At 33.6% G+C, this 16,027-nt stretch overlaps 2 protein-coding genes and 1 pseudogene across 7 annotated transcripts in view; 2 read left to right on the top strand and 1 right to left on the bottom strand.

Moving 5' to 3' along the window:
- The window catches only part of LOC120206380 (protein NONRESPONDING TO OXYLIPINS 2, mitochondrial-like), a 2,233-nt gene extending 1,118 nt beyond the window's left edge, over positions 1-1,115 (top strand). For 2 of the 3 annotated variants that reach the window (XM_039206054.1, XM_039206052.1), the window contains exon 3: positions 805-1,115. In XM_039206054.1, coding sequence (XP_039061985.1) covers positions 805-830 — 26 coding nt within the window. In that variant the 3' untranslated portion in view covers positions 831-1,115. The remainder of the gene's footprint in view (positions 1-804) is intronic. The other variant, XM_039206053.1, reaches the window with a different exon arrangement.
- LOC120206377 (thioredoxin-related transmembrane protein 2-like) overlaps positions 1-16,027 on the top strand; it is a 19,894-nt gene extending 3,867 nt beyond the window's left edge. The window contains exons 2-11 of one of the 4 annotated variants that reach the window (XM_039206048.1): positions 13,792-13,961; positions 14,064-14,108; positions 14,186-14,242; positions 14,334-14,403; positions 14,515-14,556; positions 14,654-14,727; positions 15,127-15,197; positions 15,283-15,368; positions 15,483-15,589; positions 15,726-16,027. In XM_039206048.1, coding sequence (XP_039061979.1) covers positions 13,806-13,961; positions 14,064-14,108; positions 14,186-14,242; positions 14,334-14,403; positions 14,515-14,556; positions 14,654-14,727; positions 15,127-15,197; positions 15,283-15,368; positions 15,483-15,589; positions 15,726-15,788 — 771 coding nt within the window. In that variant the 5' untranslated portion in view covers positions 13,792-13,805 and the 3' untranslated portion in view covers positions 15,789-16,027. Of the gene's footprint in view, positions 1-13,684; positions 13,962-14,063; positions 14,109-14,185; positions 14,243-14,333; positions 14,404-14,514; positions 14,557-14,653; positions 14,728-15,126; positions 15,198-15,282; positions 15,369-15,482; positions 15,590-15,725 lie in introns of those variants that run through there. The other 3 variants (XM_039206047.1, XM_039206046.1, XM_039206049.1) reach the window with 3 other exon arrangements.
- On the bottom strand, positions 4,123-5,560 carry LOC120206376 (annotated as a pseudogene).

The raw sequence follows: 16,027 nt of genomic DNA, 5'->3' as shown, positions 1-16,027 counted from the left end.
GATTGGGAATATAGACTCTAGTTATGTTGACCATTTACTTTCTGCATATACTGTAATCTAATAGACTCCCTATATGATACAGATAACATATACGTATAAGTGAATAGGTGTCAATTTTGTTTCGTTTTGTGCTTGTTTTTCTTTTCAACATGATCTATAACCTTGTGTGATTCTTGTCTGTCAATGAAGAATGTTTTACAACTTAGGCCCTTTTCTGTCCTCATTGTCATTTGATACTAAATTTAAATGGAGCTGTCAATGCAAAACTTTACTTTTCTCCTGTTGAAATAAATAATTAAATGTACTTATAATTGTGAGATAGAGTTTTGTATTTGTCAGACCATTACTTGGACAGTATAAACTTATCAAGAAACCCTGTTTTGTTAAGGAGAAGAATTTAATCTTTAAAATTTTAGTTGCAGGAAATCAATGTGAAACATTCCTTTATAGGAAATGTAGGGTCATACAAATCGTTCTAACTGCTTTCATTTCTTGCACTCTAGTTATCTGTATTTATCAAGTCTTATTGCCAGTTTTGGTTGCTCCTGTGACAAGTTATCTCTTATCTATTGTTTTATGCGTCGTAAGTGTAATTGCTCATCATGCTATTTGGTAGCAGCTGCTTTAACTCTCAAGTGCCACCATACCTTGAAATAGTTTTAGTATATACGGGATTGTTTCTGGACCCTATTGATGTTTACATAATAATGTAGTTTTATTCACAATTGACTCAAAGAAACCTCTTCTTTTACTTTCTTTCCTATATTGCTTGCTAATGCTACTTGTTTTTATAATTTTGTACAGAACTAGGTCTCAGTGTGCCTCGATAACATAGCAAAACTGGAAGTACCACATGATGGATCAGAGTCGTCTCTTTCCATCTTATGATGATGTCCATTTGGAGATTTATTATATTTCATAAGTATTTCCTGTTCAATATTAGTCAAAGTTAATTTTCGAGTCTTGGATGCTGGATATAAGTTTATACTGCAACAGGTCTATTCACAGTTGCACAACTTTGGAAATTCTTTAGATTTCAGTTTTGGCAGTTGATTGAATTAGGTTTCTTTAAATTATAGAATTGTTTTTTGCAGGTACCTCATTTCTCTCGTGACTTTTAAATTATAGAATTGCTTTTAAGTCATGGTGGATGTAATGGAAAATGAAAGTAATGAATTGATGCTTAATTTCTTTCTCTATTCTCATCCTACTACCAGTAAAAACTTGCTAGTTGCCTCCAAATATACTTGACAATCCGTGTATCAGTGCCGTTTTCTTGCGTCGTAATCATATTTAATGTATTATCTTAAAGAAACCTATGATTGCTATATTATATTTCCTATGGTGTGCAGGTGAGAAAGTAGAAAGCGAAGAGATGGGGTGTTGTCCCCATGTCTTGCCTTGCCAAGTCTCCGCCATTAACACAACATTTGGCAGTGTTTATGGGGCCTCTCCCTCTCCCTCTCCCTCTCCATCCCCCTCAAACAACTTGCTTCCATTTGTATATTTCCTTTTTTAGTTTGGGGGAAGAAAAGAAGCATGTGCTTCCATGCATTTTCAAACACAAGGAAGAAATGGTTATAGACAGGATAATGTTTGCAATTTGCATGATCGAACCCTCCCTGTCTGCTTATCCTGTTTTATCTAGATCAAAGAATCCATCAGTCCATGTTCTTTTTTAAGTTATATGAAGTTACATTTTTCTTTACTTCATTGCGCTTGTACTGATCATGTTCAATACCCTGCTACTCAATCAAAGTAAAAAACATAAACATTAGGTTTATGCATTATCTGGGGAAAAAAACCTAATAAGGAGATTGACTTCCAAAAATTCCCCAGAAAAGATATAGTCTATGAAAAGAAAATGTTTCCGTAATAAGTATGATAATATTTAGTAACAAGAGCATGTTAAGAAGTTGGTTTAAATGATAGCTTCCAACTTCCCATGTTAGTGCCACTTTATGCCAAAGAAAAGAGAGCTGAAAGTGAAACTTGCAGGTTGTCCAAATGCAAAGACATTGACAGCAAAACTGGTCGCCAAAAGCAGACAGTCTTTACTATTCGAAATGGAAATATTACCACTCTGCATGGATGCCCATGTTTTCATAACAACACTATTATTTATTCCCATATCTCAATATTTCTAATAACAATGAATTTGGTATCCTTCTCTCGTACAGGAGCATTCAAGTTTCCTGATCATATCAAAGTAGAGTAGAGAGAGCTTTAATTAGAAATAATAATCCAAGCTAACCAAACTCTGCTCATATTGAGACATAACGTTCTAAAATCATAATTTTTTCTCCAAAGTAAAATAAATATTACATTTCTTGAGTACCGAGGGATTTCAAAAAAAAAAATATTAACTGCATGCGGAGGGAAGAGACTAGAGAGTAGGAGAAGGCATGTGACAACGCAAACTTTGCTTCCTTTTTCAGTTTTCACACAAAATTAATTGATTATATAAATACGTCTGCGAAAACATATATACATATTAACAACTGACCTACTACAAGAATAACCTCTGTTATTTCGTTGATTTTATCAAACAAGACAAAGGAAATGAGGAAATGGTTAATGTGTTGAGAATATTGTATTTATACGATTAATTAAAAACTGATTTGGCAGGCCTATGGGATTAGCATTACCTAGGATCGTGCATAGACAGTAGCATCGGTAACGAATATTGTAGCTCATGACTGATCAGGTTTCATATATTTTCTTTTCTTTTTAAAATCTCTCTGCTGGATCCCAATCCTTATTCGCATCACATGCTGCATGGTTTACTATATTTATGCTTTTTTGTCATGGAATAAGTTCTATTTTGAAAATCAACCACATCTTGAAAACCTAATTCCTATATATTATATTCATCAAAACCTGAATTTCCATATATGTTTCGACAAAAACTTTTCCTTTTTTTCTTTCATAATCATGGAAGTTCATTCTTGAAGTTGTTGTGCAAAACAAAGGGAAGAAGGGGAAATGGTATTCGCAGAAAACGAGGCTAACAGTTATGGTATCGGCATTGATTTCATAAACATTCTCTGTATATATTAGTTGACCCTTATTCCCCTATGTAATGGGGTAAGGATTCTCTGTATATATGTGAAACTTAAAAACTACTTCATCATCAGCGTTTCATTTCACTGAAATTCATGTTGATAATTGGGTATAGTAATATTCACTTAAAATAATCAGATGTATCTGCCGCCTGATTCTCTTGTTCCCATAATAGTCCGTGTATCGCTTGCTTGCACATTAACCTTCTAAACATTCAAAATTTTGGCTAAGCATTGACCTTATCCCCTTGTAACTAGGATTTTTAATCCTATACAAATAGAGCCCTTGAAAAATGTACGCTTTTACAATAATCTGCAGGTGGGGATGAACCCCGAAGACTACGTTTCGTGTGTCTTCAGTCAATTCAGAAAAACAAAAACTCCATGTGAGGTGTACCAATTCATGCAAACTAAATTAATTAATTAATTAACAATAGGAAGATTAAAGGTTGGAAAGCTATAAAGAAAAAAATTAAAATTTTCTTCCTATTGTTGCGCTTGATAAGAAGAATGAAAAAATCGAACATTTTCTTTATTAAAATTGTTTTGAGTGATATCAAATCACATTTCCACTAGCTTGGGGAGGTATTGATGTATTCATGCATAAAGTTAAGTAAGCTTAGAAATTTCAATATTAGTTATATATAAGATTCGAACTTTTAAAAACTTAGACTATGCAGCTCAAATCCAGATCAAGGGAGAACAAAATTTCTTAACCATTGGGACCACTTTGAAGGTTCAAGATTCGAACTTTTAAAATTAATTGTAGTAGTTCCAATCTAATGGTTAGCAATTGATTAATATTGGGGTACATAAGGACATCTAGGTAATATATATTTATATGCATCTTGGAACATATATTATATTATGTATATATACTGGAGCTTAAAGGTCACACTAATGGTGGAAGTCAAAAGAAGAATAAAAATTGAAAAAGAAAAGGATTAAATTCAATAGCCTCAAGTAAGAAAATTGGGTTTATAGAGTTTGCCAAATTAGGCCGGAAAAAGTCCAACTCAAGAGACGATTAGTCTACGAAATTATCAAAAAAAATAAAACAACTAGATTTCAGTGACTAAATTAGTTCTGGGGGGAAAATTCAAGGACTCAAATTTAATTGAAGTTGTCTACTCTAGAATGAGCTGCCTGAAATCAGAGCCAACGTGTTGGTGGATCAAGTAATCATCACCGTTGGATACATCAAAAACCATGTTCTGATGATGGTGCTGCATGAATTGTTATTGATGTTGCTGTTGAGACCTTAACATTTCCTTCTGCCGCCTAAGCTCAAGCACCTTACGGTGAGAATTTGAATGTTTAGTGAGAACAAACGTCGGGCTCGAAGCGGGTCGGTAGTCTGGCACAAGTCGCCCCGATTTGTATCTCACCCCACACGCATTGCATAGTGTTTTGGGACCCATGGGACCAGTCCTCCACTGCGGCGTCTTATCCGTAGCGCAGTGCAGGCACTTCCGCTCATCCGAAATGGCCACACCACCATCTTTCTTCTTCGACGACGTCGTTTTGACGGGCTTTTTGCCGGGTTGGTTTGACGGAGGCATTTGCAACGGGACGACGATGTCAGGCTCGGAATATGAAGGTGATGAGCCGAGAAGAATGAGACGGGAGGCCCAATTGCATGGCGCTGCCCGAGAGCGTTTGCTTCTGGCCTTGGCGGGAACCGACATATCCCGATTGAAAATTGGGTTGTCGGTATTGTTACCGTGGTTGTTTTCGCCGTTATCAATGGTGTCATTAATTTGGGTGGGCACAACGGTATGGAATCCTAGGGTCTGTAATGCGTCGTCGGGTCGAATGTTCATTCCTGATAATAGCTGCTGCTTTTGTTGGTTATCACTTGAAAACGATTCCTCAACGAAATTTGACAGCCACTCAAGCTCAGTTAAATTGTCGCACTGTACATGAAAGAATAAAAAATTACTCCTTATTAACACAAGTATTTCGTCTTCACATGCAGTTTTTTTCCGTAAAGCTATTCACGCACCTTTAACCAATTTGCGCTTGCCATGCACATGCCTTTTTATCTTTGTTTGGGTGTAAGGAAAATTATCAAAAAGTAGAAAATACGTAAATTATTTACTTGCAACCGTATCTTTAAAATTCGAACCAAAATCACGAAGAAATATAGTTCCAAATTAATTTATTGCATGTACACGGGGAGGGGGATGAAATTACCGGCACATAAAGTGAGCCGAGGAGTGACCATCAGTAAAACCACGGCAAGCAATACCGCCAACTAAAATGAGTTCGCAACCGGAAAACGATGACGAATTGCAGCTGTCGACGACGGTAACGGTGTAAGAATCCGTGGAATGGCCAGCAGCTGAGGAATCGAACGTTTGTTCAGTTATGACAGCATCCTCGTTGGAAAAATGGAGCAAGTCTTCCACGATGAAATGGTCAGCGATGGACGCTGGTTTTTCAGGCGCTAATTGAGAAGAACAGCTGCTTGCTTGAAAGAATTCTGGCGCGTCCATAACTGTTTCTTTTTTTAAAGTTTGCTTTATTTGGGAAGGAAGTGTAGAGCGTAGAGAGAAAAGAGAAAGGGAGAGAGAAGCGTGGGAGTTGTGGTTTTGGAGAGAGAGGGTTTATTTGGGTTTGAAGGGGGCAGGCAGACAGCTAAAATGGTGCATTTTGATGACGTTAAATTTTATTTTTTTAATAATTAATACCAACAAAATTAAAAATCATGAAACTTTGAAATTTAAATATATAAATAAGCTTTAATTGGGCTAAAGGAAAATCAGTATGAAGTTACTTTAGTGACCTTTTCTATTTTTTGGGTTTTGGGTAAGGTCATAAATCAATCCCAAATTTCAACCATCGTGCATTTATGCGCTCATTTATTTTAATTTCTTAGAATGCGTGTCAATACATATTGTGATATGAAAATATAATTATAAATAGAATATTAATTATATCAATGCAAGACATATGTAACATTTCAATTTTTAAGAACGAAAATTATATAAAATAAGAAATTGAATTGCGATACATACAGATAAATGAAAATATAGTCATAAGTCAATACATGATATGAAAAATTCCCTGAACTGAATCACAACAATAAATCATTTAAAATATGACACAAAATAATATAAAATAATTAAAACAAGATAAAAAATTATATTAACATGATATAAATATTCAAACACGTAAAATAAAATAACTAATAATTATTATTGATTAATATGCAAAAGGAAATGTAATTTATAATAATTATTTATTATTTAATTAATTTAAAATTAATTTTTTTATTAATCTGAGATAAATATAACACAATATATATTCAAATACTACTCTTAATAATTTGATATTAAATATTTACACCTTAATATCTATTATGCTCGAACTTAAATCTTCATACTATAACAATAATTCCGAAGGTGACTTGGTTAACTTTTAGTATTTTGTTTTTAAGATGGGGATATGACTAAGAAATAACAAAACTAGGGTCACCGGGCCCCGCAAGTTAGCTTTGGTTTGATGATAAAAGCACGACTAGTCGTTGATAGTTGATGATGGCAGTGAGTGGTGATGATCACCCAAGTGTACAACAATTATACACCACGTATTGCACACAATCATTACTTGATTGCTTACAACTCCGGTTTTCTCGCAAGTCACATAGGGCAATAACGGCAATTTAAATAAAAATATGTACACTTTTAGTAGGAACAAATTAAGGATAATTTACCGAGTATAATTGGGTGAAGGAAGTAATTAACAAATTAATCTATCAATGATTAGGGAGGAGGGAAAAATTTTAAATTGTGCTCAAATCAAATCTCTAGTAACCGATCTTTTAAGCTTGTCGCCAAGGCTTAAAGTTATTAATTATTACCTTGAAATATAGTATTTCTTCAAGTTATTTATAATTAATTTATTTTTAATTCACAGAAAATATTGTATCTATTATTAACAAAATGCTCTAAATAATTCGCGAGTGTTTAATATTTTTTTCGAAATGAGATTGCATTGTGCAATTATAATGTGCAACAAACTGTTTGGGCGCAGTTGGAATTAGCACATGGCAAGCATGAAGGACAGAAACCAGAGAAAGTGAATCCCCTGCTGAAGACTCCAATCTCGAAGCAAGTGTATACCGAAGAGCAGATAAGGTTTTAATTTATTGCTGTAGAGATATTTGTTCTCTTATTTATTTATTTTATTTTAATATTAATATTAATATTAATAATTGTTTTAGGTTTTAAGACCTTTTCCCCTTTAGCTTGAATTAAAAGAAGTGCTGAAAATGGTGAAAGTACAGAAGGTATTGCTTGGCGTAGAGGTCTCCGTTTAACAGACTTTCTTCATCTTTTTTCACTCACTTAAATTTCTTTAATTGTAAAAAATTGGGATTTGCATGAATGGGTCCAATATGTACGTTGGAGACACTCGTTTTTGTTCAGGTCTTATTTAATTATTATTATTATTATTATTATTATTATTATTATTATTATTATTATTATTATTATTATTTACATATTTTTCATTTTTGCAAGCCCAATATATAACAACTCGAAGCCCAACAGAAACTGAACCGATTATATCAAAACCGGCCTAGGATCCGACCTTGTTCAACTAACCCGACCCGATTCACCTGGGGTTTCATCATAACCCTAAGTTGTTGCTGTTGTCGCCGTTATTGATTGCTCTTGTCATCGATTAAGGTTTCTTACACCGTCGCTTTACCTACATTGACAGACAAGTCAATCAATCAAAAAGAAATCTATTAAAATGGATTAAATCTCGAAAATCGAGATTTTTGTCCCTTCAACGCAGAGAAAGTCACAATACTTTCAAGGGGATTTAATAATTATCATCAGACAAGAAGCTATAAGAAATCACACATGCTATCAAATAAAAGCAGAGGAAAACAGAGAAGAAAAATGGAGCATTCGGGGGGAGAGAACAAAAAAGAAAACCAAAAACAAACAAGAAAAAAAACAGAGAGGCATATTCGAACTAAAAAAAGGAAAAAAAGAGTGAAAATCAGTTTCCAGATTCGCAACGCGATTCTGACTTTCGCATTGCGATTTTCCAAATTCGCGTTGCGATTTTTCGAATTCGCAATGCGAATATGTAAATCGCAATGCGATTATGACTATCGCAATGCGATTCTGACTATTGCAACGCGATTTTGATTATCGCAACGAGATTCTGACTATCGCAACGCGATTCTGACTGTCGAACCACTGAATTTCAAATTCGCAACAGGTTTTAGTTTCGCAACACAAATGTTTTGGGTATATAACTACGCAGCAGAAGCAACTCATAACCTAAATCCCTAAATCGCAACTCATTCCATCTCCATCTATCACTCTCTCCGGCGACATCCGTTCCTATATCCAACGACATCCTTCCCCATCCGGCAACATGTTTTAGTTTCGCAACTCGTTTGTTTAGTAAATTAATTTACAATAATGAAATCATCTAATGTTGATTTTTCAAGTGAACTACGTGAAAAGATGTCGGCATAATTGTATATCGCGTATTTTTTTTATTTTTCTTCAATTTCCTTATTATTAGAAGACGTGACACCCATGCATCAATATGCTGTTTTACAAAAAAAGACATATATTAGTGAATTACATAGATTTAAAAAATATTAATCAAAATGATATATAAGAAGAAATATAAGACTTACCCCCCCATCGAAATAACCATTGTCTTCAACCCCTAATAACACACCCCACCAAGACCGTTCAATCAACAAATGCATATCATCGTTGAGTTTGTATATGTCAGCGTAAAACCCTTGGCTCCGCTCATGTAGATAAAAATCAACTGCGGTCTTAGCCCAAAGGGTATTATCCAGAATTGTTGCTGGTAGTTGTTTCCTCTCCACTTCATCTGCCGGAATGGTGCTGGCTGGTAACTTATACGAAAGCCAACTGTCATCCATCATGTCCGGCACGTGAGGGGGTTTCTCAATAATTCGATATATTACGCCGTGTGAATCGGGCTCTAGAATATTGGGAGAGACCTCTTCAACGATGACAGTGGCCTCTTGAACGGTGGGAGGGGACTCTTGAGGGATGATAGGGGCCTCTTGAACGATAGGGGAGGCCTCTTGAACGATGACAGGTGAGTCGAGCTTTTTCTTACGGATTCTTTGCACTATTGGGGTGAACGGATACGTAATGACACGTGCACGACGTCTGATGCGTTAACTCCGTCTTGCAAGAAAAACCCGACGTTGAGCATCCACCTTAGCGGGCCGCTAAAAATAAATTAACACATAAATCAGTAAATAAACAGACATCATATTAAACAGTGAAAACAAAGACAAATATATTTCAAACTTGCATGGTATTCACCCAAGTCATTATTCTATAATTGTTCAAAAAATACATCAGATAACATTCCAGAAGTAATCACTTATATAAACATTTAAAAGGACAACATATATGTTTAGTGCAGGTTCAATGACAACATAAAGAGTAGTAGTTTATTCTTGAAACTTAAATTTTCAACACTATGAAGTTAGTATTTGTCTTTTGGTTGAAGTAATGTAATTCATTCAAGTTTCAATTTGCAGAAGAAGAATAAAATCTGAAACTTAAAATCGCAACACGAATGACTATCGCAACGCGAAAATGACTATCGCAACGCGAATTTGACTATCGCAACGAGACAATCGCAATGTGATTTTCATTTCGCATTGCGATTCTTTCGTTGCGATAGTCAAATTCGCGTTGTGATACTCATTTTCGCGTTGCGATAGTCATTTTCGCGTTATGAAAGTAAACTATTCTTCTTCTGCAAATTGAAACTTGAATGGATTGCATTACTTCAACCAAAAGACAACCAAAAACAAATACTAACTTCACAGGGTTAAAGAATAAACAGTTTAGCAGTATTGGCAGCAACCGAATGAATTTACTAAGCAATCTAAGTGAAATGGTTAATCTAAGTGAAATGGCTAATCTAAGTGAAATTACGAGTAAATTTATCATCAAGTTAAATATGAAAAATATTAAACTTACCTCGTTGCGTAGAGTATGAACCTCATTCTACAACGATGCTACCATCTCACAATACTTTCAAGGGGGTTTAATAATTATCATCAGACAAGAAGCTATAAGAAATCACACATGCTATCAAATAAAAGCAGAGGAAAACAGAGAAGAAAAATGGAGCATTCGGGGGGAGAACAAAAAAGAAAGCCAAAAACAAACAAGAAAAAAAATAAAGAGGCAGATTCGAACTAAACAAAAAAAAGAGAAGGAAAAAAGAGTGAAAATAAGTGGAGGAAAGACTTATCTTGTAAGTTAAACGCCGAGAATACCAAGGGTCGCCAGAGCCAAAGAAACTGAAGCGTTTCTTTGTAGATCTATTGCGTTTGAGTCATTTCCAATCTAAAAGAAGCTCGGATCCGTGACTAGGGTGAAGAGGCGCTACGAACTGTATTTTCTTCCCTCTTCCCCGACGTCAATCAGTTGCGGCTAACACAGTAGCGACTAACACAGTGGTAGCTCGTCGAATTCTGGAAACATAAGAACTCCGATTGAAGCTCTCAAGAATCCTCTCTATCTCTCTCCCCTTTGGGCCAAGAAGAATTGAAACAAATGGAGAAGGGGTTTATTTTGGCCGTAGGTTCTCATATATGTATATATATATATATATATATAACACCAAACATCGTCATTCTAAAGGGAGGGTTTCCAAATTTCATGCATGGGGTAATATCAATTCTAGTCTTTATGGTTCTGTAATATTCCCTTTTGGTCATTACCTTAAGTATTGTATTATTTTGTTTTGAACTCTTATCTTTCTGTTTTTGTATATAAGTCATCATTTTATACGTTATGATATTTTTGTTAATGTTTGACTCTAGTCATGATGTCTGTAAATGTTTCATTTTAGTCCCATATAGCTGTTATTATACTCGTTTAAGTGTTTATATTTTTGACTGACGATTTTGTGTACTATTCGTTTTGGTCCCCTGTATTATTCAATATCTAAAATAGGGTAATTATGCTTTAAAGCCTTATGTTCAGTTTTGCATTCACTTTAGTCATTATCTTCAGTACTTTAGTGTTTGGGGTTTATTGTTCATTGGACCCTTGTTGTTCTGTTTTTTGGTTTCTATCCCCTGAAATTATTATAAAATATTTTTTATTTTACTTTCATGTATTTAGTAAATTTTACATATTTATGCTTTATATTATTATTATCTATATATATATAGACGGTGTACGCATGAATGATTGGTATGATAATTGTTTTCATATTTGTTTTATTTGTTCTTAGTAGTTGATTTTTTTGATGCGCGTATACATATATTTTTACCTATATTTCAACTTATTTTTATTATATTTTATATTCCTCTATTTATTAATGAACATGTTTCCAATTACATTTGTTTCCATTGTATTTCTTTATCTGTTAATATTATCCGATTAGTTTCAAGAACATCAATTTGCAGAATGGGCGTGGAAAACATTGCTTGGTCAAAGTAGTGCGATTTGATACGACGTTCTAACGAAATATGAACTTGAAACAAACTGAGTTTATTTTGCTAATTAATTCATTTTTTATTTTAAGTCGAATAATACAATGTATGTTTCTCTAAACAATAATTTATTTTATTTTATGCAAAATATCGATATACAATTTACATTCGATTTGCATTTTTATATATTCGAAAATAGAATATTCTTTTACGAATGAGAAATAATTGAAATAACTTTCCAAATGAAAGATTACAAATTTCAAGATTTCTCATTAAGTTAAATGATTTTCTTTAAATACTTAATTCGAAGTAAATTAATTAAATTTTAATAAATGGATTTTACTTTAAATATCGATGCAAATTTTTTATTTTCGTCATTTACGATAACGTGTAAGCGATTTTTAGGAGCTGTGGGGTTGTTTATCATTCTCTACGCGTAATCGACTCATTGATCCAAAAACTGAATCTTTGATAATGCAGACCAATTTTTTTCTTAAAAATAATTTTTTTAAATTATTTTAAAAGACATTTTTATGTATTCGACCTACCTAATCTAAAGATCGATGATAACTTTTTTTTTTCATTTAATTCAAAATCAACAAATTTTCAAATCAAAGTCATAATTATTTTTTTAAATGATATTTAATGTTTAAAAAAAATGGTTATGAGACATTTGATAGAGGGAGGGAGGGAGGGAGAGTGGTGGTGTCAGCTACCCATGTGAGAGCTTTGGCTCGTGTTAAAGGCCAGATCTGCCCGTGATCAATGCCACGTGGCTGTATCCTCTGTGTATCTTCAGTTTTCCGGATGTTTCCAATTCGACCAGATGAGATTAATATTATTGTGCTTCTTTTAGCATACAGTTCTGCGGTAACGTGAGGGCACGTGCCGGATTGTCACGTGAGTTGTGGTGAAGACGCACGTGTTCATCTGGACATCTCGCGTGTGTCGGGTCTTTTTCGTTTTGCTCTCGGATGGTTTCTTGTCACTATACCTATTTTGCCAAAACGCTGAATCACCGACCCTCTCTTTTTTTTTTTTCCTTCTGTTCATTCACCCAACCACTCTTACTATAGTTTTAAAAATGATAAATAATGTATTAAATTTAATAAAAATAATGCATTTGAGTTCAGATACATAATTTTATAAATATAATTCCAACAGTAATTAGTGCATTTAAAATTATTTAATACCACGTTAAAATTTTACCAATATAGTTTGATTCAAATAACAATTAATTATATTTTTAAAAAACAACTCAACAATAAAAGGAATTAGAGTGGTAAATTATTCAAAATCTCATCTAAAAGCCCAACTTAGCCCAGTAGTTTCAAGCCTCCTCCTTTGCAAAAAAGAGAAGAAAAGATCAATTTAGGTAGCCCGTAAATAAATCGGCTGAACACGAAGGAAATAATGTTGATGGTCGTTTGTTTAATTTTAACCGATCAAGCAAATGAATATAAACAATTAAATGAACGAAATTTTTTGTTTGTGTTCGTTCATTAAGGAATATAGTTAGTTCATGTTGTTTTATGTTCGTTTATTAAAATGATGAACAAACACAAATGAACGAATGTAAACGAATACAAATGGACAAATAAAAAATTAATTCGGTTTGTATTTGAGAATATTTTTTATTTCTAAATAATTTTATAGTTTATATTCCTTTAATTGATTAGAATATTTTTATTTAGTTTTAAAATTAATTAGATTTTAAAATATTAAATCATTTAACGTTAAAGTTTATTAGGCTATAATGTTTTAAATAAGTTTGAAGATTGATCTGAAAAATAAATAAACGAACGTAAATAAATATAAACGAACAAATATAAATAAACACAATAGATATATTATCAAATGTTTACAAATATAAATGAACAAATGAAATATTCGTTAGTATTCGTTTATTAATTAAAAAATATACAATTTTATTTATATTCATCTATTTAATAAATAAATGAACATAAACGAATTGGACGGTTTATTGAACTATCGGTTGGTTTGCAAGCCTAAAATTACGGCTTGAGTCCATGTTCAAAAATCAAGCCATGAAGTCCAAGGGTTTTCTTCTTCAGTCGTTTGCTATCGGGGTTTGAAGTTCCTTGGCAGAAAGCGTCACATACGTTAGAGCGATGGAAAAAAACAGTTTTTTCATTCAACTTTGACGAAAACAAAAATGGTGGAACATATGCTAGAAAATCGAAGCTCTTAACCCGAGTCAGATCCAATTACTTAAAAAGCAAGAAGAGTGCAAAAAGAAAATGAAGAATCAAAGCAATCTAATGGAGTGGTTGAATCAAGTGGTGGGAGAGCCGTATTATTTCTTCCATTTCCTAGCTTTCTTATCTTATTTCATCGTTCGGAGCTCTGCTGCTAATATCCTTTCCCCTCAAATCACTCAACATCTCTTTCATAGGGTAATTTCTCGTTCTCCCCTCCCTTCCTCAATCTTCCTTTCACCAAGTAAACCCCATTTTTCTAACCTTAACAGATCGCTAATTTTCTTATTTCGGATTTAGGAAATTCAAGCGATTTTGGCCTTTCTGATGCTGGCAGCGTACAAGGTAATCGAAGCAACTTAGGAAACTAATTTCTTTGAATGTGTGATGTACTGTTTATTTTTTCTCTGCTTTTCATACAGATGGTAAGAGAAGAAACATGGGAGGGTTTTATTGCTGATGCTTTGTTTTTTGGAAAGGTTAGATTGCCCATTTATTTGATTGTTTGTTTCATTTTAATGGATACGATTTGCAACTAAAATTTCCCATTTTTCTCTCTCTTTTTTTTAGATCTTTCTTATTGCCCTTACTCTAATAATGGACTATCACTTGACTTTGTGGTATATAGTGCTATTTTCAGGTATAATTGTTGCTTATCTTGCTATGGTAATTTTATAAGTATCATGGTTTATGCACTAATTGTTAGATCTTTAAAAATTGCAGATTTATGATGACATTGTTTTTTTTTCAGTGATATATGTTATAGCACAACAACCCCCTTTCGAAAAACTTGGTACTAATGGATTTTGAATCCTTTCTTACTTAAAAAGGACTAGCATGCCATTTTGATAAGAACGCTGTTTCTTCTGTTTATGAATTGAATTTTCTAGGTTCTTCAAGTAAGCTAACACCATTGCAATTGGAAGCTTTGCTAACCGAAGGGAACACACCAAGATTTTGGCTGGTTGGTTCCAGTTTTCTTTTCCTTTGATATTAATGTTCAATAACGTATAGGATGATCTCTTCTTAAAATTGCATGCTCTTGGGACTTATGGAATAGTTGTTATAACCTGCATTTAAGTGGTACCAAAGCAACATCATGTCTTACTCATTAGTTAGTGGTAATTCTTGAACAATATAAGGGAACATTGGTATTATTTATGAAGACGGTTAAAGCACTGGTATTGCTCGTTTATGCTTAAAGTAGTTACATACTGAGAAATTCAACTTAAAGAAGTAAACTTGCAAACTAAGTTCCTTTTGTGCTACAAAAGTCGACATTCAATTACAAAATTTAATTTTATTATCTTTTATTGAACTTGATGCCCCCATGTTTTCATGGATGACAACCATGCTTTGGCAGGTAGAATTCCGTGCTTCGTTTTCATCAGGTTGCAGACGTGCCAGTCGGTGTTTTCCTGAGCTGTCAATCACGTACGTTGGTTTCCAAAATTATCTACTTTGCTCGTTTATTGTCATTAATAAGTTTCCAATAGTACTCAATGTTGACCTTGTTCAGATACTCGAACAAAAATCTATCATTTGGAATAGTTGATCTTGGACTTTTCCCAAATGCTGCAGAAAAATTCGGAATCTCTCCTGGAGGTGAGTAACATATATTAATTATAAAGAGAGAGCTCAGTAAGTTTTAGATCTCGTATTACTTATTGTGAATGTTGGTAATTGTAATGAATTTACGTGGAAATCTTGTACTCACAGGAAGCATGGGACAGCTTCCCACATATATACTATTTGAGAATGATACAGAGGTTTCACGCTTTCCCGAGTTCAATTTTGAAGCAACACCTACACCTCCTATAACTACGGTAATGTACATGTTAGTGCATATATACATGCTTATGTTTTTCAGTTGGCACTTGACGTTGCATGTTCAGCACTCATGTATTTTTACTCTAGGTAATTGTATAATTTGTTTTTGGATATTGTTTATTTGTGTTGCAGCGGCTTCTTGCTCGCCATTTTGAGCTCGACCGGCTTCTCCTTGAATATGTAAATGGAAAATAGCTGATTCATCTAAGGCTATACCTGGCAATTAAGCTATAAACTTTGATTCTCGATTCCCACTTGTTGGATGGACACCTAAAGAGAAGCAGAGATTAAACCGAGCTTCCCGCATAATTACGAAGTGCGGTTAACTTTCTTGTTTTCTTGTGCATTTGATTGGTGGATTTTGTTTTTGGCAGTTTGACATTTTTTGACAGACACAAAGTGGAATATGAAAATATCTTAATGTTTTTGGAATA

Source organism: Hibiscus syriacus, unplaced genomic scaffold (assembly GCF_006381635.1).
Source record: "Hibiscus syriacus cultivar Baekdansim isolate YM2019G1 unplaced genomic scaffold, ASM638163v2 tig00013738_pilon, whole genome shotgun sequence".
Classification (NCBI taxonomy): Eukaryota; Viridiplantae; Streptophyta; class Magnoliopsida; order Malvales; family Malvaceae; genus Hibiscus; species Hibiscus syriacus.
Note: the sequence above shows the minus strand (reverse complement) of the source record. Positions and strands in the feature narration are given on the sequence as shown.